Source organism: Zootermopsis nevadensis, unplaced genomic scaffold, assembly GCF_977971745.1.
Source record: "Zootermopsis nevadensis isolate Lab colony 2312 unplaced genomic scaffold, Znev_1.0 Znev_ptg000007l, whole genome shotgun sequence".
Taxonomy (NCBI): domain Eukaryota; kingdom Metazoa; phylum Arthropoda; class Insecta; order Blattodea; family Termopsidae; genus Zootermopsis; species Zootermopsis nevadensis.
The window spans coordinates 1,868,612-1,896,431 of NW_028259139.1; the positions used below are offsets into that span (position 1 = coordinate 1,868,612).

General features: G+C 36.9%; 1 protein-coding gene across 1 annotated transcript in view; it reads right to left on the bottom strand.

The window, feature by feature from the left end:
- Positions 1 to 27,820, bottom strand: part of LOC110835518 (endoplasmic reticulum metallopeptidase 1-like) — a 35,139-nt gene that overhangs the window by 3,922 nt on the left and 3,397 nt on the right. Inside the window, exons 2-14 of the mRNA XM_087343914.1 lie at positions 24,277 to 24,826; positions 18,268 to 18,395; positions 17,796 to 17,927; positions 16,802 to 16,922; positions 16,419 to 16,724; positions 14,405 to 14,634; positions 11,594 to 11,774; positions 10,890 to 11,074; positions 9,609 to 9,764; positions 8,147 to 8,352; positions 7,616 to 7,731; positions 5,655 to 5,830; positions 4,541 to 4,716 (exon numbers count right to left, since the gene is read on the bottom strand). Coding sequence (XP_087200040.1) covers positions 4,552 to 4,716; positions 5,655 to 5,830; positions 7,616 to 7,731; positions 8,147 to 8,352; positions 9,609 to 9,764; positions 10,890 to 11,074; positions 11,594 to 11,774; positions 14,405 to 14,634; positions 16,419 to 16,724; positions 16,802 to 16,922; positions 17,796 to 17,927; positions 18,268 to 18,395; positions 24,277 to 24,823 — 2,649 coding nt within the window. The 5' untranslated portion in view covers positions 24,824 to 24,826 and the 3' untranslated portion in view covers positions 4,541 to 4,551. The remainder of the gene's footprint in view (positions 1 to 4,540; positions 4,717 to 5,654; positions 5,831 to 7,615; positions 7,732 to 8,146; positions 8,353 to 9,608; positions 9,765 to 10,889; positions 11,075 to 11,593; positions 11,775 to 14,404; positions 14,635 to 16,418; positions 16,725 to 16,801; positions 16,923 to 17,795; positions 17,928 to 18,267; positions 18,396 to 24,276; positions 24,827 to 27,820) is intronic.

Genomic DNA, 27,820 nt, shown 5'->3' on the forward strand with positions numbered 1-27,820 from the left:
CACAATTTTGACAAATCAGTCTGTGAAATCATCTATATAATATTCCCAGACACTGTCAACAGTAAAGTACCTCATCTGCAAATGTAACAGGTTTATTTTAAGGCACCAATCACGTCAATTTGCAACGATTTTGGAAGCTACTATTGGTGCGGACATTATGGAACAAGAACAAAGAACACAGTGGCAGTTTCATATCGTTACACAAGCAAACATCGGAAGATAAAAGCTAGATCACAATATTTATGTCTTTCTTTATAAGCAGTCTACCTCTTGAGAGAAGTATAAACAGCCCTTAAATCATCATAAAATAAATAAGATTCATTAAAAATTACTGAGCCTGCAGGTGACTACGAACGAAAGATATTATTGAACGAAATCCACCTGAAGCAGAAGTTATACCCCACAGTCAACAAGTTACTCAAAACATAATAAAAAGACTGTACTTTTATTAATACTGTCTTGGACTCCAAAAACATTCCTAGTGATGAGTAAAGCTTTTTTTCAATTTGCTAAGTACAACTAATAGTGCCTATCTTCCTAACAACATCCAGTATGAGAAATAACCCATACATAACAATGACAACATTAACCCTACAACTATCAAGACACACTTTAATAGGAGTTCAGTGGATCCATAAATCATCTTCACTTCAAAGCCAGAACAGATTAGAAAAAGTGTAGACATCTTCTGAAATGGTATTTCAAGTGCTACACCAAAATAAACTTTCTAAATGCATTACTTTTTGAACTACATTGACTTCAATGGTACTTGAAATGCCATCATGTATGGACCGTGTTAATTATATAGACTGCTCCTTCTAAAAGCATTTACAATATAAATCAAATATTTAATAACACTTATTTTCATAATTAGTTCCAAAACTCCAATATACTTCAACAACTGATAAGGGCTATGTAAAGCTTGGATTTTGCTTTGTATAGCCTGATTTGAAATCCCCTATTTAAAATAAATTTAAGAGAAGATTTCAAATACTTTCAGAACAAAGTAACATAATAGTTTCAGGTAAATCTTCTTAATAGCCCTAGGGTTAATACAGGCAAGATAAGTTTGAACTTCATACAAGAATAATTCTTAACAATACCTAAATCAGCACACGTTATTTGTAACTGTGAAGTCCAACCACACAATTTAAACGTTTACAAAATATGAATACAATTTCAACTTTTCTCCACATAAAATTCCTGTACCCGCAGTTCTGATGTATAAAAAAAGGAAAAATATGGCAAGGTGGTTAATGCAGCAAAGTCCAGATAATTCTGTTACTGTGTGTAAACCAGTAAGTAACTCCCATCCTTCCATTTCACCTTTCCCCACCTTCCCTCTCATTCTCTCCTTGCCTCTACATTTTCCCCTTTGTTACTCTTTCTTTACTTCAATGCATTTTAGAAATTCAGAATAAAAAATTAGGGGAGTGAACACAAAATAAATGTAAAGAATAGTTAATACTTTTTAACAGTTGGTGTATCATATCAGCACTAGACATCAGAAGCTATCTGAAGAAATTTAATCCGCATCTCTTCAGAACCTGTTCTTCAATAAACTTCCTATAATTTTTATGTTTCTGTGCACAAGTATTTTTTTCCATTACCTGCACAATTAATGTCAACACAGATGGCATACAATTCTCTGACAAATCACAAATCACAAACCACAGAATAACAGATGCACCTCCATAACAATCATCTTGTCTTTCATTAAATGAAGCAAACGTAAAAGAATTGTTATGGTAATAGAAATGTTGTCAATCATAAGTTTTATAAATAAGTTGGGACATGGCAGTTAAGGCACCAATTTTACCTTTTATTTATGACAAAAATTATGCGGGCCTAGGTTTTTATTATATTCTTGGCCGAGCCACCTATCAGCTGAAGTTTTGTATCATCCAGCATAACATATTTATCGCATAAAGACATAACGGGCATAAATTAATAAACAATAATACAATGCAAGTTACAAATCACGCTTTGTTCCTTTCTATGTAAAACTGGGTTCATGAGAGTACCTAATGACATTGTTCGAAGATAGTTAATTTCTAAAGTTGTTTGGAACAGAAATCAAAATGCTTTATTGTTCCATGTGTTTTACGTTACTTGGCCAGCACTCCATGTGATAGTGCCTTTAAAACCAAATTAGACAGCAGAACCTGGGCAGTTTGTTCAATGTGGCACTAATCATGGACAAACAAATCCAACTATGATGATAATTTTGTGCTCTACAACAACAGAACTTTGTCAGAGAATTGTGGTGTGAGAATCTGTGCCCAGCTGATCCTCACCAACCTCTTTCTTCTGCCAAGCAGCCTCTCATCCAACCCTGTTTCAAGTGACCAGTCAACGGCCAGTGTGAACGCATTATCTAGACCTTCATCACAGTCTCTACCTGATGGCAGAAGTATGGAGTGTGACAAACAACATCCTTCAATTCTACCTTGGAATAGTTCTGGGTCTTAAAAGACCAAGAAGTTGTGTGCAAGGCATCCAGCTGGTAACAGAGCCAGAACTCAGTACAGCGATTGGGTTGTAATAATAGTGCACGAAGTGTTAAGTGCTATGCCAGTGAAGAGAGGTGGACAACAGCACTGTGAACTATGTGAACACAGGTAATGACAAAGAGAACAAGTGTGATTTAGAGACAAAAAATTAGAAGAATAAGTAAAAGAGGACAATTTTTTTCAAGTGCAGTTATTTTATTTATATTTATTTAGTGTTCTGTCTGACGACAGGTCCATATGAACAGGATACTTCCATCCTTTTCTCGGACTGGGACCTGTTCATATACGTTCTTGGCAGATGATCCAGAAGTGGTTTGCCATTGCCTTCTTCTGTGTGTGAATGGAGTAATTGTTGGGATGCCACGGAGGAAAACTCCGTGTTGCCTAGACCACGGCCTTGCCCAACACAAGTTATAAATTTGGGCACCGCCGGGAATCGAACCCGAGACCCCAGGATTACAAAGCCAGCGTTCTAACTGCTAGACCACCGTGGCTCAAGTGCAGTAACAAAGCATAATTAATTTTAATAGAATGTTTAATAAATCCATTAGCTAAAAACAAACCCACTGTGTACTTACTGATCCACATTACAATACGATGCCAGGAGAGCTAAACTGAATTACAAATAGGCCTAATGTATTATCCCTTGATGACAATTGATGCATATGAAGCAATACAGAAATAATGATTCACAGCTAAAAACGTGAACCACTCAAAGAAAAATCTGACCCCAAGCCATTTTGTCCAACACAAATCTCACATGTACTGACTGCCCTGAAATTGAACTTCAGTCCCCACTTGTAAAGACTGCAACTACCTGAGAAATGGCACAGCCCAGTTTTTTATGTTAACAAATTGCTACTTTTAGTAGGATTTGAGATTCTCATGGCAGTGAGTACACAAATAGCTGTCTTCTGGGTTGTAGTGCCATGTTTATCAAACATTCAGAGGTCCTTGCTGCCTCCATCATCAAGGGCCTCTGAAACAACCCAGAAGACAGCCATCTTTGCTACATATCAGTTTATATATAGACATAATTTTACCTACAGTAGAATGAGATGTACCCAAGTGCTTTACATCAGACTGAGAAATCAAAATGATTAATTTATGTATCGAGTCTTGTGATTTATATGAAACATGTTACACTCAATCTTCATGCAGTGGTATGACTTATGGAAAGACATGTCTGCTATATAATTCACCTTACCAGATTTTTCCCTTTCATATCTTATACCCAATTTTGTACTTTCATTTCATTTTCAACATAACTAATTTTTGCATTATAAAGTAAATTTCCACTGTTAATAAATTATTGATGTGTGCCATGTCTTGTAAATCATGCTTATCTCAATAATCATTCATAATATAACACTTCTTGTTGTGTACAAACACAACACAATCAACTGAACCTAAAGAAAAATATGTTTAAGTTAAATTAATTTAATGGAGGCTATTACAGAATATCTTAGAATGGATATTCTATTCTACAGTTAAGTTCTACTTCATTACTTGTGATTATAATGAATTGGCATTAGAAGTTCCTATGACCAAGGCGTACTCTGAGCACTGAAATGTCATTAACTATTACGATTATCTAGAAGATAGTTTTAAAATTGAGCTAATGGCACTACATGGGCACTTCCCTAATCAAGCTTAAGATAGAGAACTGTGCTGGTATTATACATCATTTAGTTGTCCATGATATGTATCAAACCCAAATTCCGATATGTAGCACTTCCTGCCTCTTTAGATGTCGTATGGAAGGAATCGCTAAAGGCAGATTATTGTAACCATTTGGTGCACGTACAAATGTTTTACTCAACATAAAGCACAAATACGAAGGAATCAACTGTAAGATTTAACTCTAAAAATTGTGATCAAAAGTTTTCTATAAACTCACAAGTTTATGCTGGCAGAATCGGTACCCTCTATGACATACACTCAAGCCATAAATGCGTTATATGCAGAATACATTAAAGTCAGCCCCCTACAGCATAAAGTCTATCAAATTTGATTGTTTGGTCTACCTCTATGTTGGTCAAAACTTCCAAGAAGCATATGTGGCAGTCCAGGCAGTGACATCAGTCCAGGGTGGAAACTGTGACAAGAACCGGCGAAACCGGACTCCAGATTTTGCAGGACCATGCATGAAGTGACTTGAAACAGCCACATCTACAGTGGTTCGATTTGAAAGGCGAGGTCCCTAGGGAAACATATTCACTTTCTTCATGAACACTGTCTGAAGTTCAATAACGCTTACAGCGTCAAATGTACATAGCACCCCTAGTGCAGCGACAAGCTCCAGCTCATATTCTGATTTTTTTTTTAATGTAAAGGAATTCTCTCAGTGTGAAATCAAAGAGGAGATTGTGGTCTTTCATTTAAAATGTGTTGTCACACTTGCATTTTCCTACGGAATTTATATTATATTATAATTTTCTGAAAGCGTTCTCTGCCCGACCAGTTGGTGCTTTACATTATGATCAGAGCCTGTCTCTACTATAGAGAATTCTTATGAACTAAATGCATTAGATCCATATGAATCAAAACTGAGACTGAATGTGTGTTTTCTGCACATTAATCTGAACAAAAACTCAACTCTGCTGGGGGTTTGTTAGCACTGTTTCATGGTACATACAGTGCTACCTTCAGTTAGGTATTTATAACCACAAGAGATGGCTCAGAGATTTTAAAGCTTGATTTTGACCCATAACCTTGACTCACAAGGGTAGGATGAAAGACTTCCATGTAGAAAAGAATAACACTTTTGTATAAGAAAGTCTCTACTGTAGTCCTCTTTGCTCCATAAATATGCATCACACCGCATATAAAAACCACAGCCGATACTTGCAGGAAGTCATCACATGTTCAGTGAATCTGAAAAATGCTTGGATTCTGACAGTGACAATAAACTGGATATTGTACAGTTCTTGATACGGTAAATGGAAAATGTTATAATGGTATTATTATTCAAGACTTTGTATTGGAGGTAATGAACAATTACAAGGGACAAACAGAAAAATTTCAGAATGCAGTTAGTTAAAGGATTATTTGTACAGCATACAGATGTTCTGGAATACAACGTGCCAATTGCCTCAATCTGTCGCCAATTAAATATTGTAAACAGTAATTTTTACTTACCTTGAGGTCAAAAGAAAATGTCAAAGGCTTGGGTTCTGAGGCATAAGCATAATATACAAAATATGTATCACGTCCATTCCACTTAGGACCCGCCAAGGGCTCTTGATCATCCAAACTCCAATGATCAAGTGTTACACCAGGAACTGGAGACAACATCACGCCAATGTGATCAGGGCCTGCAAGAAGTGAAAAAATAAACTCTCCTTAAAACTAACAAGAACTACGAGGCGCGTCCTCAAAGTAAGTTTCCCTGGGGCCGTTTACAGAAACAAAACACAATTTCATGGAAATATTTATTGCAACAGATACAGCAAGTGTCCAGCTATTTTTCAACATATTTGCCACCGGAATTGAGACATTTGTCATACCGTGGGACCAACTTTTGAATACCTGTGTCGTAGAAGTCTGCAGCCTGGGGTTGGAACCACTGTGTGACAACCATCTCCGCCTCTCTGTCATTCTCAAAACGCTGACGCTGACCGGACAGGAATTTCTTGAGGTGTAGGAAAAGATGGAAATCACTGGGAGCGAGGTCCGGGCTGTAGGGTGAATGATTAAACACCTCCCAGCTGAACTCCTGCAGGAGACTTGCTGTCCGTCGAGCCGTGTGCGGCCTAGAGTTATCACTGACCGCACTTCACAGTCGGCGGGAGCTGGAATAAGAACCTCCATCTTCAACAGCTGCAACGATGCTACTGTGAGAACGCGGGAAGTACCGTTAGTGCATGCGCCATGCTACGTCATTGCTCTATCACGTATGCACAGTCGCTTCGCTCAATATAAGGTTTGCTAGCTGTGGGACGAGTGGGAAACTTACTTTTGGGATGCGCCTCGTATAAAGCTTGTGCCTCCTGTTATTTCTACTTGTGACAATCACTTATCCCTCTTGGACTCTTCTTAACCACTGAGCTGGAAGAATCCATTTCTGGGGCAGAAAACAGATTCCACTACACATCAGAGACAGTGAGAATTATGCTCAGCAGAGAAACTTGCAGTTAACATGAACATGACTTGAATTCTCCATTTTTCAGAAAGTTTTAACTTTGTCCAAAGTGATGGGTGACGTTGGCAAGTGAAAAAATCTGTACCAGCTCAACCTAGTTGGGTCACGTAAAGACATTCAGTATAGATGGAGTTGTCCCTGTCACCATGAAATCAAGATATATTGGAAGCAGAGAGAAAAGCCCTACCTATAATATACAGAGATGAGGGGTAACAGCTGATTTTCTACAAAAAAAATTGCATATTTCCTCAAGATTAAGACCATTATTAAGCATCACTAGTATGACTCCAATATCACAAGTCTGTGCACCTGCCATTTTGTTATTACTGATTGTAGGAAGTATACAACTGCAGTGGTCTCCCAACAGCATAACACACATAATTTTTTTTTTTGAAAATCAGTCAACTGGTTCAAAAGCTGAAAGTGGAGAAGACACAGACACATCATGGATCTTACAAATCTAGCTGTTTTAACAAAGTAAAGTTGACTGAAAGGACTCCCACATAGTAAAATCACCATGTTTTATTTATTTATAGTTTGTTTAATGACGCTTTGTCAGTAGCTCAGGCTATATAGCATCAATGAGAGGATGATAGTGAATTGGAAAGGATGTGGAAGGAAGCAGTCGTGGCTTAAGGAACTATCCTGGCATTTACCTGGAAAGACTTGAAGAAAACCACCGGTCAGGATAGCCAGTGTCCGGGCTGAGATTTGAGCCCAGGACCTCTCAAATACGAAGCAGGAGTGTTAACCACTGAACCACGACGTTCGGTTATCGCAATATGCCACTTAATATCTTGACACAACCTTTCCCTCAGTACTGACTAAAGTGTTATTATAGAAGCCCCCCACCCCTCCGTTCTGTTGCCCCGGCTACTTCCGTGTTCTTGTGTTATTTGATAAATAATAGAAAATCAATGTAGTGGAGCTACCATGACAGGCGAGGGCACACTCTTACCTGTAACAGTGAAGTTCAGTCTCTTGTGGTTATGTGATATCATCTCACTTTTATTCAGGTGAAGTTCTGTTGGCAGTGGTAGCATAGGTGGTGGTCCAGGAATCCAATGGGTCTTCCTGCCAATCAGTCACATTAATCATAAGCAAATGATATTCTGTTTTAACACTATCTGCAGAACAGCAACTACAACAGCAGGAAGGTGTACTCTAGTGGACTACACATAACATTTCAACACAAGCACATTTCCTGTACAGTAAAATCAGGTGAAATTTCTCTGCAGGTGTTAAACTGTGGACACAGATGAATGAATTCATTTTTAACATTGCAGTCTTTATTTGAAGCTGTAGTTTAATAAATGTGGTAAATAAAATGCATAAACTGATGCACAGCATTCTGAAGCTGGCTAATTTGCACTTCAATCCAGCATTCTCTTTAACCTTAAACTAAAAACCATGTTTAAAAGGTTAAAATGACCTTCATGGAACAGGCTTTAGTGCTGTGAATTGGTTCAGATCACCATAATGAACACACCATATGAACGAGAGAGCAGGCATCAGATATGGCATGCCACAGTACACCTGCTGAACACAGTCCTCCTCCACAAGCCGAACATTTGCCATCTCTTGGACAAGTGACTTCACGGTGTAAGGACTGTTCTGGTCCATATCCACAATCCAATACCCAGTGTCATGATGCTTAACATTTCCTGAAACATCGTGGAATGTCCTGTCTGCATGCTGTAACAACACATTTAAAATATTGCATGTCATGGCAAATTCCAAATCGAGGAATAAGAGCATTACAGTTGAACACTGTCCATCGTCTGAGGTATATGTGAAACAAACAATGTTGAGGTCTAGTGCTTAAAGCCTAACATTTAATGAAATCCTGCAATGATCATTAATCTTAAAATAAAAAATCTATCAATATAACGATAAGCAATTGCCTAAAGTATTGTGCATATCAAATATCTCAGACAATGGGCAATGTTCAACATAATATTAATGTAATAAATTAATCACTGTTACAGACCTTTAAAGAATCAAACAATACCTCGGTAGTGAAAGTTTTCAAATACCATTGATTTTTCACCAAGTAAAGCACCGAACTTCTGTAACCTCTTGTTTAAAATAACACTAACATTCATTCTGTTCCTCCAATTTATGCGAAGCTCTCTGGATACACAGTAACCTTAGAAACAGCAATATCATTTCCTGTAATGGCCAACTGGAAAACTGCTTTCTCAAAAATAAACTCAAAACATTCACAAAGATGGATGTCTTCTGGGTTTTATGCACTACACAGTATGGTAGAAATTTATCAATGTTTTCAGACTACACAGGACAACAACCCCCCCCCCCCTCCCAAAAAGAAAAACAGCCATCTTCATACTCACCACCATAAGAACCTGAAATCTCAGTTGATGAAACACTAAATTCTATTTCCAGAAGTGTAATTCAGTAGATGGCTGTCTTCTGGGTTGCTGTACCATGTAGTCTGGTAGAAGTTAACCAATGTTTCGGTGGTCATTTCTGCTCCCATCATCAAGTTGCAATCACCCTGATGATGGAGGCAGCAAGGACGTCAGTAAGCTTCTACCAGACTACATAGCACAACAACCCAGAAGACTCACTGACATGAAAACTTAAAATCCTACCTAAATTTTCAGTAGCCACTCCTTTAAAGGATTTAGCAGATTTCATTGATAAAAAATAAACAGCTGCATTTTTTGGAACAGTCTTAGCTGTCAAAAAATACTAAGCTGCCACTCCTACAGTCAATAAACACTATTAAAACAACAAAAATTCTTCCTCATTTTTTTTTTATATTCTGCCTTCCCCTTTGGGATTACTAGACTACAAATTACCAATGTCCTTCTCCACCTACTGTAACACATGGACCTAATTTAATACATGTTGTTAATATTCTTTTCTATTAATCTTCTGCAAACTCTTTCACTTCTTGTGTTCGAGATGAACCTTATAAAGCTTACGGCTATCATGAAGCGCTGTGGAGCAGGTGCTGCTGGGTCTGCAGAATATGGGAATCCCAGAGGAGTTAGGATAAGCAGACCAACTGCTATCAAAAACAGCCCACTCAGGAGACTCAAGATTCTCTCTGGACTTTTCACCAGTAAAATGAGGGGAACCTGCAGGAAGAACACATCAACACTGTGTCATAATTTGGCTGACTTTTCTTATCATAAAGTATATTTTTCACAGCACCAGTTAAGTCTTATTCAGATAAACGCTTTGGTATAATTTGCAAGCACAATATAACGGCCCATTTTGTGCCCACAGAATGCTGTTCTAGCAGAACACTGGCTTTGGCAAGATTGCCATATTCTCTTTAGATGAGCAAAAGAATGACAACATAGAAAATACAGAACCACATCCAATGAATCATCACAAAATATATCTCATAACATGGTCATGGTAAAAACCCTTATGGAAACCTGCCTCAGGACATATTTCAAGAAGTTAAATTTTTAATTTAAAAAATAATTACCCTCAGTTAATTCTGGCACAAGACATTGCTCTTTTTTAAAAAAATCATCTAATCCAGAGGTTCCCAAACTTTTATACCTTGCGCCCCCCTTAAAACATTTCATAAATTTCACGCCCCCCCCTTCCAGAACTAGTGCAAGCAAACAGATTTTTCATAAAATTTAGCCACGAGTACACATTTTTTTATAATTTAGTATATATTATTCAATGCATTTAATTTTAAAAACTGTAATAAAATATACGCTTCATATCTGGATTAGTGGGACGGGTCCCTAACTGTACGTAGACTTATATTGCCGTTTACTTCATAAAACCGCTGATGCTCTACGAGTCTGAATTCTACAGCACTGTAAGACAACTAAACTGTTTCAACCAAGCAAAGGATGTTAAAAATGTTTCTCTCCATATTTTGTTAAAAAAAGTTTTTCATACAAACACGCCCCCCAGAAAACAGCTCGCGCCCCACACTTTGGGAACCTCTGACCTAATCAATGATGTCACCATGAATCACAACTCATGAGAGGCCTAGATTTAATCACAGTTCAATATATCATGTGGGGAAATGAGATTACATTATGGCGTATTTTCCCGTGTACATTTCTTTGAATACACTAATAATCATTTTACCAAATACTTCATATCCATCTGTTCCCAAAAGATGTGTGACAGGCCATTTAACACATTATCAAGACCTTTAATCTCAACTTAAACTTTATCTCTGACCAATGTTAAGAAAGTTTCTCTCTGCAAAAAGTGTCAATACTTACAATGCATGTAAACAGCAAACCAAATTTTATTCCTACGAGAAGACCAACAATTACTTCTGAATTTGTACCGGCCCCACTGCGACCCATAATTGGAACATACAAAGACATGGCAGCCAGAACAAGGTACAGACACTGGGTGAATGGTAACGTCAGGGCAGCCACATGCAGCATCAGCCATTTACCACCTGATGCAATCAACAAGCAATGTAACAACTTGTAAACAAATCCTTCTGTGTATATTTTATTAAATAACAATCCCTAAACAACAGTAAATCTGGTAAATTTGTGCACTACTTTATTAACTCATATCTAGGCACTTACTGTAATGACAATATATTTTGGGGATACAAGTTCAGTTTTGGGTCTTCAGCTATATTTTCACAAAGTATCTCACTGTTTACTGCTGTCAATAGTCCTAATGATAAAGAAAGCAGCAAGAACCTCTGAAAAAGTGGTATACTTCTACCAGACTATACAGCACAACCCAGAAGACAATCACCTTCAGAATGAACTTATACAACTGTAATTTTATGTGAATATAATGCTGGACCTTTGGATTACATTTAATAGGCAGTAGAAAAGGTGAGGGATTGACAAGAATATCTAGTAACATAAAGAATTTTGTCTATTTTAATGCTGCCACAAATTTCCTCCCAGATAGTTCATATTTATCAATTAGACAATAACAACATAAATTACATTACCTCTCCAATGTCTTAATACTGTTGTTCGAGCAACGTTCTCGACAATTGCAAAAAATATCCACAGCAACGCAATAAAACCACTTCTAATTTGCAGCACAGTGCATGTCAGCAAAATCAGTATCCACATGATCTGATACCCATCACTGTACAGCTGGAACAGAGTCCATGCTGAAGTCGCCATCTGCAACACAATACATGAACAGAATGCACCGTCTACTGAAGGTGAAATCGAACATCTTGGCTGGGTAGCGTTCTAGCTAACAGCTCTCTGATAAAGATATCCGTCTTCTGGGTTATTGCGCTGTGTAGTCTGGTCGATGTTAACCAACGTTTCAGAGGTCATACTGCCTCCATCATCAGGGATGACCTCTGAAACGTTGGTTAACATCGACCAGACTACACAGCGCAATAACCCAGAAGACGGATATCTTCATACTCACCGCTGTGAGAACCTCAAGTTTTACAGCTATCTGATACTTAGAAAATACCATTATACATCCTGTGGGTTCAACCATAAAGTAAACCTTTCCAGTTCTGTATTCTCACACTGGGCTATAGCATACTTTTACTTTTGTAAGACACTACAGAAAGCTGTTAACATTTCACTAATTTGTTGGACATAATATTTTTTCCCCCGTTATGATACAAAATGTATGCTGTAAAAGAATGCCTGATAACAGTTTCGTACGGCATGTGAATTTACAAGTGCTTAACCTTTAACATCACGTCTTATGCAGAGTCCAGTTCACATCATTCCATATCACAGTTCTGACATGGGGAGGGGGTAGCTAAATGGGTGACAGAGGACCCTTCCATATAGAACCAAGTCTTTATTACTGTTCCTTTGATCTTAATACTGTGTTAACAAATTATCTACTTGTTTTATCATACATTACATGTCCAATTCTGATATGTTCTTAATCCATTAAGCCATGTTCTTTTATCAATATAATCAACAGTTTAATGAAACTGGAAGTTATGTGACTTAGCAAATGATCCCTCCTGATGCCCAACCTTGCAAAAATACAAGGCTATAACACAAAATAATTCTGCTACATTTTAGCAATTCACTACTGCTCAGATCTGCTGGACAGTAAAGAGACATGTCATATAACAGTGTTGATCCAAATAAACACTTGCCACAGCATAGATTTCTTTGAAGTTTCTAAATTCACTAAACTTCTACAAGTGAGCTCTGCTAGGTTTGTCATGATCCAATCTGTCCAATCTTACCAGCTGGTTCCCTATTGCGTGTATGCACAGGTATGTAAGGATATGCGTCTAACATGCAAAAATATATTTTCTTTGATATTTTCTGCATTTTTATCTTGGGCAGAGAGGCTTCTCTTATAATAGTGCAATTATGTTGGACATTCTCCATTGTCTGAAAAGCATTTATACAACTGGGGCTCTAATGATGGTGTGTTACATTTAACACTGCTGTTTTTCTGAACTTGAGTCATCGTTCAGTAATCTAAAACAAGACCATTATGTTTTGGGAGCAGAATTCCAGTTCTTGTACCAGGGTATTGGAATTAGCCCTTTCTTTGGGACAAAACTGAATAGGTATTTTCACCTGAAGACAGGAGGAGAGCCAGCTTCTGAAATGTATTGGTCTTGTTTTAGAATATCTAACTATGGATCAAGTCCAGAAAAAACTGCAATATTGCTGCTAATCTAAAAAAGAAGAAACATCTATCAGTATAATGATAACCTAAATGCTGACAATAAGAATACAGCAAACTTACAAAACGTGCATGTTAAGTACGCCTCAGAAAATGGACTACGCCCTACATTTACATGCCATTTTTACAAACATTACAAAATGGTATTAAAATATATTAAAAATTAAAATTTTTTTGCCGTCAATCACAAATATAATAATGTTAAAAGATTAAAACATCATTCAATGTTCCCCATCGAGTACTCGATTACAATAGGAACTTACATGACTAGTTTCGGCTATAATTTAGCCATCAACGGGTGTTATGTGGTTTAAACTTTATCACTGAATTACTGATTTTAATTGTTTTTATGATTTAAGTCTTCATTTTTTCTGATGATGTTCTTGTCCTTTTTTATATCTTCTTTCGTTGTATTTTCACAGGTCACTATTAGGTGTGTATTACGTATTTTGTAGTGACGTCAATATTTTGTGTAGGACCAAGAAGTAATATCGCAATTGATTATAAAAGAACGGAGATGTACATTATTATATTTGTGATTGACGGCAAAAATTTTTTAATTTTTAATGTATTTTAATACTTAAGAATCACAATATGACGCATTTACAATATCTTATGTATTACAAAATGGTTAAATTTCTCACATATTATCTAGTTTTATAGGACAGTTCGACAATTATGGCACAGCATGTAGTATTAGGATTGGCAGTAAGAGGCCTAACACAAACACAAATAATAAAATCTACCTTTGTTCCTAGTTTTCCTTTCTTTATTCATGCAAGAATGACAAGGTCTGCCCCACCTCATTAATCAGAATAGATTGAAACTGTTAAAGAGTTGCCTTGTACAGCAAGAAATATTATGTTTAATAATAAACAAATGGAATATGTGAATGGTGCAAAAGCATTTAATGTAGTGACTGCTGGCTGACAATTCCGTCAAAGTTCCGACCATCCTCGAGGTATGCAAATGAAGGCCAACACCATTTTTTGTTCGCTTCCAGTCCCCATCAAGTTTATAAACTGTTATTCTTGCATGCACATGAGGAACTGAGGATAATGCTGACAGATATAACATTGTGAACAGTACAAGACCTAACATATTACACAACATGGTAGTTACTTACAGATCTTTGCCAGCGAGACACTACCAACACGAGAACCATGGGTACAAAGAGTGTGGGGCAAATATATAAGAAGAAAATCCACACAGGGCGTGCGAACCAACTCATGGAGCGGCCCAGAGCAGTGAGAGTCAAAGCTATTAGCAAGTTGGCCAGCAGAATTAACAATAAGGAGCCTATGGCCACACTACTTGAGATCGCCAGTTGCCGCACATAAGCTGCATATTCCATATCTGGATCAGAGAAACCACAAACCATTAGCTTCATGTTATTACAGATCAGAAGCACAATAGAGAAATTTATAAAGTAAGAAGGTAGGAATCCAAGGGAAGTCAAGGCCAACTTTAAAATTCAAGACTGGTTTGTCTTGCAGGCACTTTCTTTCCTGGACTGCTTAAAAATGTAACAATAATTTAGTGACAGTAAACAGTACATAATAATACCTCAACTTGCAGAAATGTGGTCCCAATGTACGAGACGCGTCCCAAAAGTCAGTTTCCCTGGGGCCGTTTACAGAAACAAAACACAATTTCATGGAAATATTTATTGCAACAGATACAGCAAGTGTCCAGCTATTTTTCAACATATTCGCCACCGGAATTGAGACATTTGTCATACCGTGGGACCAACTTTTGAATACCTGTGTCGTAGAAGTCTGCCGCCTGGGATTGGAACCACTGTGTGACAACCATCTCCGCCTCTCTGTCATTCTCAAAACGCTGACGCTGACCGGACAGGAATTTCTTGAGGTGTAGGAAAAGATGGAAATCACTGGGAGCGAGGTCCGGGCTGTAGGGTGAATGATTAAAAACCTCCCAGCTGAACTCCTGCAGGAGACTTGCTGTCCGTCGAGCCGTGTGCGGCCTAGCGTTATCACTGGCCGCACTTCACAGTCGGCGGGAGCTGGAATAAGAACCTCCATCTTCAACAGCTGCAACGATGCTACTGTGAGAACGCGGGAAGTACCGTTAGTGCATGCGCCATGCTACGTCATTGCTCTATCACGTACGCACAGTCGCTTCGCGCAATATAAGGTTTGCTAGCTGTGGGACGAGTGGGAAACTTACTTTGTGGACGCGCCTCGTACATATAGCCTGTAAAACAAACTTTCAACAACCCACAATTATCATGTAAACATACATACTATGGTGTAACAAAACACAGACGTCCATCCATCATTGTTCTCATATTCATCTGCATTATGGTATATCAACGAAATCTCCAAAAGACTATTTTTAACCATAACAAAAGTGTGATAGTTATGAAAAGGTTCAAATACTGGCATACTGGGCATATAAGTGATATTCGAAACCAACACAATTTAGAAAATAGTGTACATTATGCCACTGTCACATGTGGAATAAAATAATTTTCTTATTAATAAGTGAACTGTGCAGTGTCAGCATTCAGACAATACAAAAAGTGACTTATCAGAAAATAAGTATAATTTCACACAAATTCTAGCATGTGTTATGGATAGCGCATGTTATTTTCTATAGGGAACAAACCTAACAGGATGAGAAGCACACTTGGCGGAGGAAATCGGGTGACGCGTCAATTCTTTCTAGCATGTCCACAGCGAAGTTTGTGCGTGCTACTTGGTCAGTCGGTTTTAGCGCATGAATCATTTGAATCTTGTACACTCTTAGGCGAAGCCTTTTGTGTAGCACATCGTGCACTGTTGAACGTGGAATTTGTAACTGCAAGCTAGCAGCACGAATTGATTTGCGTGGACTTCGCTGGAATGCCTCTCTAATGCGACTGACATTTTCTTCAGAGGTTGCCAAATACCCGTAGGTTAGGCTAGTTTAAGGTAATATATTATAATTCAGTTGGTGGATGCTGGCAAAATTCCAGAGCTGCTAACCTCACTCACTTCTGTGCCTGTGTACTAGTTTACTAAAGTTTGATATCTACCCATACCCCGGGCTTTGACTCGTCTGTCTTTGCACATGCATGAAAACAGAATCTGAATTTGAAACTCACAGGACACAATGAAGTAAGCTGAGTGTCTCACCTCTTGTTACAGAAGTCTTCATAGTTTTGAAGAGGCAAAAGACTGATACAGCCACAGTAAGACTATTGATGAGGAGGCCTATGCCTTCAGGCCAGCGTATCACGAAGGCACCCAGGAAATCAAAGAACACCAGATTGCCAGATGCATATTTTTCTGTGTTAGCCATCTTATCATTATTAGCAATGGCCAGAGTAAGTGCCAGGATATTTTCTCCTGTCCTCTGCAATGTGCCAAGAGGAATTTGCCTCACATTATCAAACTTGGTGTGATATACATAGCCATTTTTTGACCATGCAAAATCAAGTCCTAAAATGAAGAGAGGCATTAGAATAAGTTCATACAACACTTTATGACAACAAAGAGCATCAGTATGGTCTCAGCACCTGAAACATGTCCAAAATCCCGGAATATTCTGAAATCTGTGTCACCCGGAATAACTCCACTCTGAAAGATTTCTTGAGCCAGTGAGGAGGCATACGGATATGGAACAGACTCTGAATAGATCTGAAAGCACAAAACGGGTGACAGTCAATTCCTTTCTTGGTTCAATTTCACTACAAAGAAATTCATATTAAGGTTTACCAATATTCAGAAGGAATATATATGGCATCTAGTTGTAACAAACTTCAATGGATCCTGAAAACGTTCCCATTACACATAACTTAAAAATGTCGTTGCTATGAAACAAATCATGCCAATTTTTTACAGATGTAGCACAAGTTTACCACCATGTTGATACCTACCTACTCTAACCTAACCTAACAAAATCAAACCCAATGTACAAAATGTAACATACCATAATCTAATGTAGAACAATTTAATCCAGAGGGGGGACTCTTTCCCCAATCTTTTCTCCAAACTTAAACCACAAACCAATACACCAGAATAATGAATATCATATTTTTAATTTTCATAACAAAATTACATATGATCCAAAACATGGTCTCTCACTCTGAAGGAGGAACACAGATTGCAGGTGTTTGAGAATAGGGTGCTGAGGAGGATATTTGGGCCAAGGAGAGAAGACGATGGGGTCTGGAGAAAACTGCATAATGATAAGCTTAAAAATCTGAACTCCTCCCCCAATATTGTCAGGGTGATTAAGTCGAGAAGAATGAGATGGGTGGGACATATAGTGTGCATGGATGGGACAAGAGGTGTGCACTGGGTATTGGTTGGGAAACCTGAAGGGAAGAGACTGCTGGGGAGACCTAGACATAGATGGGAGGATAATCTCAGGCGGGATCCGTGGGAGATAGGAGTTGAAGGAGACTGGATTTTATTGGCCCAAGTGGAGGGCTTTGGTTAATTCGGTGCTGAACCTTCAGGTTCGGTAAGTCATCTAGTTAGTGACATACGATCACAAGCAGTATATACCTGCATTATCCAGGGGTGATTCGGACCAGCCTGGAACAAAATCTCTCGTCCACCTGCTCCACAAGCCTCCAAGTTAATGAATGCTCTTACTTCCTTTGCCCATTTGTGTTGAGTTATGAAACCATGGGATGCCTGCATTACACAAATCATTCCATGGAACATTTGAGAACAGATAATGAATCCATTTCTTTCATTATTACAACTGCAAATACACCAGCACTGCAATAAACTTTTAAAGAAAAACTCACTGCGCAAAGAAGTAATGTACAAAAAGAAATGCAATCTGAATAAAATCTTCTTGCATGCATGCACATACTTTTAAATGAAACTCGACTGATCTGAGGTAAGGCATTAGTGTGTGATGCTGACTACTTACCTCTTTCTAGGGGTGAGCTGTAAGTCTTCATGATGTAGTTCTTAATTATCAATGAGGATGAATTTACCAAACACAATATAAACTGTGATATATCACCTGCATCAGATTTTCCTCTGCACCATTGAAGAGAAGGATTAAGTTGTGTTTCAGTGGTTGCTCCATCTGTGTGATGACATGGAGAATCTCCAGCATTATAGCACAGCTGGCTCCATCATCACTGCCTCCTGGAAACAAATTTAAAAAATTAAATGACATTTAATCATACTTAGCATAGGAAATGTGTACTTCAGATATTTCAATTCCAAAATTACCAAACAGATTTAAATTAATTGAATTATTTGGTAACCACATCAAAAACTATGAGAACAATTTTGTTTAAATTAGTTCATTACAATACCAACTACAAATGAAGCTCAAATTGAGCTTTATCAAACTTCTCTAAAATGGAAATTCACATAAATTATTGTTACACAATGTAAAATATAGATCTCACTTAAGTCTACAATTCTTAATTGAATTTTTCTTTTATTGTAAATGTTTATTTATTTATAGTTTATTTAATTATAATTTCAGTATCTCAGACTATAGAGTATTGAATGACAGCATGATAGTGAATAATGAATTCGAAAGGAAGTGATCGTGATGTAATTTAAGGTATTATCTCGGAATGTGGCTGGATAGACTGAGGAAAACCTGTAAGGATACCTGGTCTCTGGGCCAAGAGTTAAATCCGGGACCTCCCAAATATGAAGCAGCAAACGTTCAACGGAATACAAGAGAAAATAATTTCTGACAACAAAGTAGAATCTGCAGTGTTATCTGCTTTTCAACAGCAGGTTCCTATCAGCACAAATATATTTTTATCTGCAATGAACAAATCAATAAAACTGCAACAGCCACTTCAGATGTTTTGTGTGAGGGGGGATTGAAAATCGCTTATTATGTTTCTTCATTTGTCAATATGCATGTAAAAGGGCACACAGTTCTGACTGGTTTTGATTAAATTTGGTACAGTGGACTTCCACAAAACTGCATCCAGCCAATTTAATTTTTATTCTATTTTGATAATTTTTAGGTCCACTCCTTTAACCTTTATTGTCTGTATGTTACAACTGACCTTGCACTGCACTTGCATACCATTAACCGCTGTTAACCCTGACGTTTGTCTGGTGAACAACCTCTTGGTGCAGGGAATTAAATCCCTTAATCCTGAACTAAGAATGTTATGGACCTAAATTAAGTTAAAATTTTGGATATTACCCATCATCTGTTGTTTGAAAAATTACCCCTAGATTCAGCAAAATACAAACCCAGTATCTGGCTCAGACATGTGACTGCATGAATTTCTCAGCCATATCAACAGTTTCAGGTCCTCCATTCAGTTTATTATTGAAATGGAGTGCCTTTTCTAGACGTATTAGTCACCAAAAAGGGGACTACATTGTCAACTCAGGTCTACAGGAAACCCACACACACACTGGATGCTACCTCAACTTTGAATCCAACTATCCACTCTAAAGAGGGGAGTCATCCACAGTTTGGTGAATAAAGCAAGCATAATTTTCCAAACAAACAAAGCATTTATCAATGAGGCTCATAACATAAGACATGAATTGGCACTTAACGGGTATCCCTCATACTTTGTTGATCCCATCATTAACAGACCTGCAGCAAAAAGTCATCCAGATACAGATACAACTCCACTTGGCATGGTGGCCATTCCACACATAAAGGGAGTGCCTGAAAAGTTCAGATTTGTTGGGAATAAATATAAATGCTCTTGTAAAAACCAGACCTGAAAGAGATCTACTATACACTACATGCTGTGTTTACAGTATACCATGTGAGTGTGGCAGAAATTACATTGGAGAAACAGACAGACAGCTGACAGTATACATCAGAGAACACCACCATAATTTCAAGCAGGGGTTGGTAGAAAAATTCAAGCTAGTAAAATATGCCTATGAAGGATGTTGGATTAACTGGAAAGAGGCCACGATTCTAAAAATGGAATTCAATTACACTTGGAGAAAATAAAAAAAAATCGGTCCATATGGCACATGAAAACAAACCAATAAGTCAACCTAGCCTGGAAATGTCACCTATATCATTATCCTCATCAATAAGGAGACCAACAAATCACAGGGCAGTTATGCTGAACTAAGTACTCCAGTTTTAGGGTGATTTTGGAATATTCTGTCACCAGTCAATCATTCTACATTTGACCAAGAGAGGACATTACATTACAGGCAGTCTGTATATTTAGCAGTAATTGCGGCTGGAACTTTGGCTGTTTAAGAATTTCTATATTTCGGTTTTGTGGATTCTAATTAGGACTAACAGAGTTCTGTTTCAAGCTCCTCCATGACTTTGGAATTTTTATTGAAGTTTTAATTGTTGATGTATCTGGCTTGGACTTCAATAGGTATCCATTGATGGAGATTAGCTCCTTCTAAGAAATCCCACAGAGTAGAAAACTCTCGTTCCTCTTATTTTATATGATAATGTAGGCATACCCAGTCTCTGGAACATTGTGTTATGAGAAACAACAAACCATGAACATAATGATATGATCCATACATTTCCTGCAAGACTTGTGATGGTGAATATGAAGAAATAACTGCAAAGCATATAAAATCTCAAAAAAATTTCCATCTCGATACAGAGAGCTTCTTTCTCAAAACCTAACTCAATGTGTCACTTAATACAGAATTACACAGTAGGCATGAGGGCAAAAAATAATTTATATTCCGGGACTAAAATATCACAAAATAAGTCTTACTTAAAAATGCTCCATCAAATCACAAACTTCACGTAACTAATGTTTAATTTTCGTTTCTGCCTCAAAGAAAACACAACACATCTCCATAATAATAATCAATTTGTTAATGCTATTTAGGACAGTAATCGCTGTTTATTACAAGGATTGTAACAATCATAAATACTCTATGGGCAAAATGCAGTTTTGTTAAATGCTAAAAGTAAATGTTACATTTTGTTATCACCGTGACTTATATGTTTAAGCTTTGTATATGTAGTTTTATTACACCTCTTGTTTATACATTCTTTAATGACAACCTGTGTGTAAATAAGATATTACTGACTAGATAAGAGTATTCAAACTGCAAGATACAGATAAGAAGAAGCATGCCATGCCACGCCTCATTTCCAGAATTTGAGGTTCAACAAAGATCATTCAAGTTTATGTGGCCACCACACTGATACCATTCAACATACAAATGACTAAGTTCTGAAAATGTATCTACCAACTTATTCTTCATATGTTATGAGCACAACTGCTTGCTGATATCTCAATGTGATTTTAATAAAACTGTTCCAACTAATCTTGACCCAGCTGTATAATTACAATGGAATTACAGTATTTCATAAAAGCACCTCAAAACATATCAATCTCTTTACTGAGGACACCTCTGGGATGTCAGATATGGCCCCCACAGACTCCTCTCTGACAAACACAAACCTGTCAGTTACCTTAGTTTTTAAATAAATTGAGATATTCATTCAGTGCTTAAACAGGACTGAAGACTAAGTAAACTAAACTATACTTGTCACAACATGTCTCCAACCTTCACTGACCATTATAAATATACACATTGGTGGCTAGCCAGCTAAAGAAAAGGGGAGAAAGAATGAATGGCATGTGATAGTATACAGCGTCTTGTTTCATCCTGTCCTTTCTAACTTCCCTTACCCTCTTACTGTGATGTCCAAGTTCGCAGACATTTTGTGTCCAGTATAATTAATATACTAATGTAGACCTGTACAAATCACAGGCACAAGGTTGCCAAAGTACCCAGAATTTTCTGCGTAATATTGTCATGGTTTTGTAGATTTGTATATTATTATACAACATTTGTATATTATTATATAACATTTTTACATTTAGCGTTAGAGCCCAAAGCACTAACCACACCATAATTTGGACTACTTCGATCAAATCCAGATTACCAAAACTCATATTTACTAAAGATGTAGACATAAAAACTGGGAATTACATAATTCGGTTAAAGCTACAATCAGTATTACCATGAGATAACTTGTTAAAAAATTGTATTGATGATATAAACTTATAGCAACAAGGCTGAGGGAATTGTTTACACTTGGTTCTTTGAAGATACTGTCTCTCAGTTTATAATGTACATCTAAATAAAGTGTATACCTTATCAAGACAAACATGAAACTCATTTATCTTTCAAAAAGAACACACATTTAGGCCACAAGGTCCACCTTGATCAATGTTCACAGTCACTTCAAAGATTATGACCACACAATGAATATCCAATGACAAATTATAACCATGATGTTTTTTCACAAATTAACTTTAATGCTAATCTGTAAATCAATAATCCGTGAAACAAAGCAATAACATGTAACCTGTGTCATTAAAAAAAATTGTAATAACACCACTGCAAGCAACACTAATACTGCAACTCTGGACTGTAACCCTTTAACACCCAGTGGTAACTATATGTACCATCTGCTTTAACAATAAATAATACTGCACTTTTCCCACAGAGTATATTTATGGGTTTGGTATGATTCCCAGAACAAGAAGTGATTATTTCCATAAACAGAACCAACCAAATGATCTTCATAATGGAGAAGTATGTTTTATCTGAGGTAGTGAATGAATGTTTAAATATGATTTTGATGAGCTTCAGCCTTAAAGGGCTAACCCTCTCATAGCCTGAGCACTCAAACCAGCTCCTTTCTACATGACTAAAGACTGTCAAATATAATTTCCTTTTATTATGCACACTGCCATCTTTCAACATAAGAAGTGTTACATACCTATATTATATCTGGTTCTTAAGCAAATACTTTCATTTCCAGTTTTTAAAAATTGTATTACATGTTTTCCTTTAGTGTTTACTATGTGCATGTTCCTTTTTCAGAAACTAAAATTTTTATGTTACACAAAAGAATACATTTGATGAACACTGTAGCATAAAACAAACCAAATGTTGCAACATGTCACAAAAATATAGACAAAATTGTAAATAAGAGCCACGTTCCAATCAGCTTCTCTATGACTCTACTCCATAAGGTCAGTTAAACCACATTATAACAACTTGTGTAAGTATTTTAAAACAATTTTAAAATCATAAAATACAGTTGGATACCCCTAAAGGTCAGAGAAGCCAAAGCATGTCAGTGCATAATAAAAGAACAATACATTGCAACACAAAAATAGTATTTGATGGTCTTAATCATTCAGAGCATCAAAATACAATGGCATGAATAAACAAAAAATGTAAATTTGTAGGGCAAGTTTTTGACTACTAATTTATTGATCTGCTCCATGAAGACAATCAATAACATTCCTCATTTAACACTAAGTAACAAGTTGATTCAAGCACTGTCAAATAAAGCAAACTACTAACAGACACATTTTATTCAACACCAAGCAGTCTCTGCAATTGATAGTGCCCTGAAATAATCTAGGGATCAATTAGTTTCAACCAACTCGTCTCTCAGCTGTTACATTGAAATCTAACAAATAAATGTGCTCATAAAAGTTCTTGGTATGCAATGTTGCCACATCTTGCTAAGAACAAGGTTGTGACCATATTTTTACAGGAATTACATGGATTGATTTGAGGAACAGAACACAACCCTTATATTTATCTCATGTAATTAAGTCAGTCTGTATATTGTGGAATGAGAATGCTACACTAAAAAGATGAAGAAGTGGCCACAGTTTATTTTACTGGAAGGATTAAAGCAAAAACATAAAATTTCAGCAAGATTACCAACCTCGAGGTCAAGAAATAAACCTGTCCTGCTTCAGCAGGAGTGTTAATCACTCCACCACAATATTAATTTCAACCAATAAAGCTGCAAATTCCCTCTGTAATTATTATAAATTCTCACCTAAACAATTAACTCAGTAAAGATGGCTGTCTTCCAGGTTGTAGCACCATGTCACCTGGTAGAAGTTTATCAACATTTCAGAGGTCCTTGCTATATTTATCATCAGTGAAGTAGCAAGCTGGTGAACTTCTACCAGACTACACAACATTACACCCAGAAGACAATCATCTTTACTTACTTAAAATTAAATGATGTCATCATGAGACTCACCTGGACTGCCAGAAACAGTATCAAAATGGCAGTTCACCAGAAGACTGTGAGCAGACTCGGCATACTTGGCACTCACTCTAACAATTACATTCTGAACATCTCTATACACATTTGTCATTCCATCTAAGAAATGGAGCGGAAATGCCCCACTTGTTTTCTGAATATCCACTTGCACATTATGAATTGGTTTTGCTCGGTCCATGATACTGCCAATTTCTTCTTCAAAGAACTTGATAGCCAGCACTTCATTTTCATAGCTTCCTGTAGTTCTAGGCCCTATATCTGTGAGCCTCATCAAATGGTTCATGGCCCTTTCAGCTATAAACTTCCCAGGGTTACTTGGGGCATCAACCAATCTGAGGGGTGTCGGCAGTTTCCTCTCCACCAACTCAATTGCAACAAATATAAACACTAGGAAGCAAAGCACAGCAATAAAGTGAGATGTTGGAGTAGGAAGCAGATATTTTCGTGACTTTCGACGAGCTCCATGATGTTCTGGAATAACATCAGTGCTGGGATCACGAACTCGAAGCCGAACACCTTTCATATTCTATACAAAAACAAGTAGAATTATTAGGGCTCAGTGTTGTTGTATTTCAAACCTAAAAATTTATACAATAACACCAGTAACTTCAATGCTTATTTTATATAGCTCTCCAAACATTTTGGAAATATACAACCACCGCTGGAGATTCAGCATACCATATAATATGTGGAACTGCTAATGTTATTTTATATTTACAATGAAACTGTTCACTTAATTAAATCAGAATTAACATCAATTACAAAACACTACAGGTTGTCAGCCGTGTTGGTTGAGCTGGTGAAGAAACAGCCAGCATTTTGAGAACAAAGTAATCATATTACTAAAAATGTTGTGAAAACTTTAAATTTGGACACTATATACATTCATTACCTTAAATGATTTTGTAAACTGTTACTGTGCTGGTCACAGTGGCTGCAGGATCTGAGATATCAGACATGATAATTCAGACACTAAGTTCATAGATTTGAATACAACTAAAGGTATGAATGTTTGTCTGCTGTAATTTTCTCTGTGTTGTGTTGTCCTGTGTAGGTAGAGGCCTTTTGATGGGCTGATGACTCATCCAAAGAGTTCTACCAAATGTCTAAATAAATTAAAGTAATTCAAGCATTGTACAACCACAGAGTGTGTGCACAACTGATTTTCTGTGCTTCCAATTACATTTGTTGTTCCAAGTAAAATAATTTTACTTGAAACGAACTTAAATGAAAATACATAAAAAACAAAACAGAACAATTGCAAATAATAAACCATGTACAATGTTTTAGAATTAATGTTAATTCTTATTTTAATAAATATGCAATTTATTTCCAAATTAAAAATTATGTGAAATAACTTTTCAACTTAATATGGTATGGCAGAATAAATCTGCTCATCACTGCAACAAACAGGAGGGGGAGATGTAAAAATGTATTTAGAGTTAATATACATTAGTGTATTAAATGAAATTATTACAAAAATATTACTTTTCTTCCATTTGACACAGAGAGGGGTTCAGAAATGTGCATAAATAATGTACTTCAATTATGGCCACTTCTCAACAGTCTCTAGTTGGCTGCACACAGCAAAGGAAATGTGTATTGTATGGTATGTCTCAGTTACCACTGCCTGATCAGTTAAATCACCTTGGAAGGATGATGATGATGATGATGATGACAACAATGTATTGTCATTATGATCATCATAGGCAAGAACATGATATTCCATGCTACAACTTTCCAAGTGCCAAAATAAATTTAGTATGTAACATTAATATCCAACCTTTTCTCTTTGACATGAATAATGAAGATATTCAGTTGTGGCAGACATGAAATTCAGTATGACATAAAGATGGAGGCAGAAAGGGGTCACTGAATCATTGGTAAACTACCACGAGACTGCACAAAGCTACAACCCTAAAGACAGCCATCTATGCACTCACCACCATAAAAATTTCAAATCCTACATGTATGACATGCCTTCCTTACAATGTTGAGAGTCTTGGTAGGTCCCAGCTCTGAGTACAAACGTGCTATCTCTACCCTCCATCTTTCTCACTCACCAATTACACTACAGATCCATACTATGTCCAAGTATGGTGTCCTCAATTTCTGCACTTCTAAATGTATTTTCTCACATTATTAATTTCTGGCATTTAGTGACTAGTTACATATAGTGCCTCATATAAGAAGACTATGATGCTTCAAGGTCATGACAGTTCTGGAATACAGCATAAGGTTCATTACCCTTGATGAGGCATGAAAGGTTGTAGGTAAATCAAACAGAAGTTCTCTGCTTGCCAAATGCACAGAAACAAAGACCCCTCTAGTCAATATAGACAAGTATAAGCACACATATCTGCACATAAATTATATATATTAGGTATATTTTTATTTTTATTTAGTGTTCTGTCTGACGACAGGTCCATATGAACAGGATCCTTCCATCCTTTTCTCGGACTGGGACCTGTTCATATACGTTCTTGGCAGATGATCCAGAAGTGGTTTGCCATTGCCTTCTTCTGTGTGTGAATGGAGTAATTGTTGGGATGCCACGGAGGAAAACTCCGTGTTGCCTAGACCACGGCCTTGCCCAACACAAGTTAAAAATTCGGGCACCGCCGGGAATCGAACCCGAGACCCCAGGATTACAAGGCCAGCGTTCTAACCGCTAGACCACCGTGGCTATATATTAGGTATGCTAAATGAAAAATTTCAAACATAGAAAACCTATCATATATATATATTTTGTGTTTAGCGTGTAAGTGCACAACTAGACATAATTTTTACTAAGATTTTTAACAATTGTGTATTGCATAAACCATTTTATATAACAATTTTACCTACTTATAATCTTATAGATATTAATATTTGCTGGTGTCATACAATATACAAAGAAAGTGCATATTTGTATGAAGTGTACTGATTATGGACAGTGAAACAATGTGTAAAATGTTACTGAATAAATAAACCATAGTTATAACAGACACAGATGGATTCTGTAATAGAAAATATTGCCTGTTATCCAATCAACTGCATGTTGCTTGTTCAACTGTCTTGTCAGATTTCTTATGGCTCTTGAACTATTCACCAGATTATTAAAGATACTAAAATTCTGTGGTAAACTATCAGGCAATTAGACCTACCTGGTCACTTTTAAGACTTACACTAGCTTTTATAATTATCTCAAATTCACACCAAAGTGAAAAATATTTCATACAAATGATACAGATAATAATAAAATAAATGTTTTACATCAGGCATATAATTTGATGTCAGGATACAGACTTCTTATCGATGCTCTAAACAAGCATTTTTTGATTTGCAAAAACAGCATATCGTTTCTTCACTATGTACAGTTAACCGAAATGTACAGAATTGGTTTCCACTGCATTTGAAACTAATTAGTGAATTAGGTACTCAAAATGATTAATATTCTCGTACATACTTCTGACATCTTGAGATGCAGACTCCACCAACTTGGTTCTCTTCACATGGTAAACAAGTAAGTGTTAAGCTG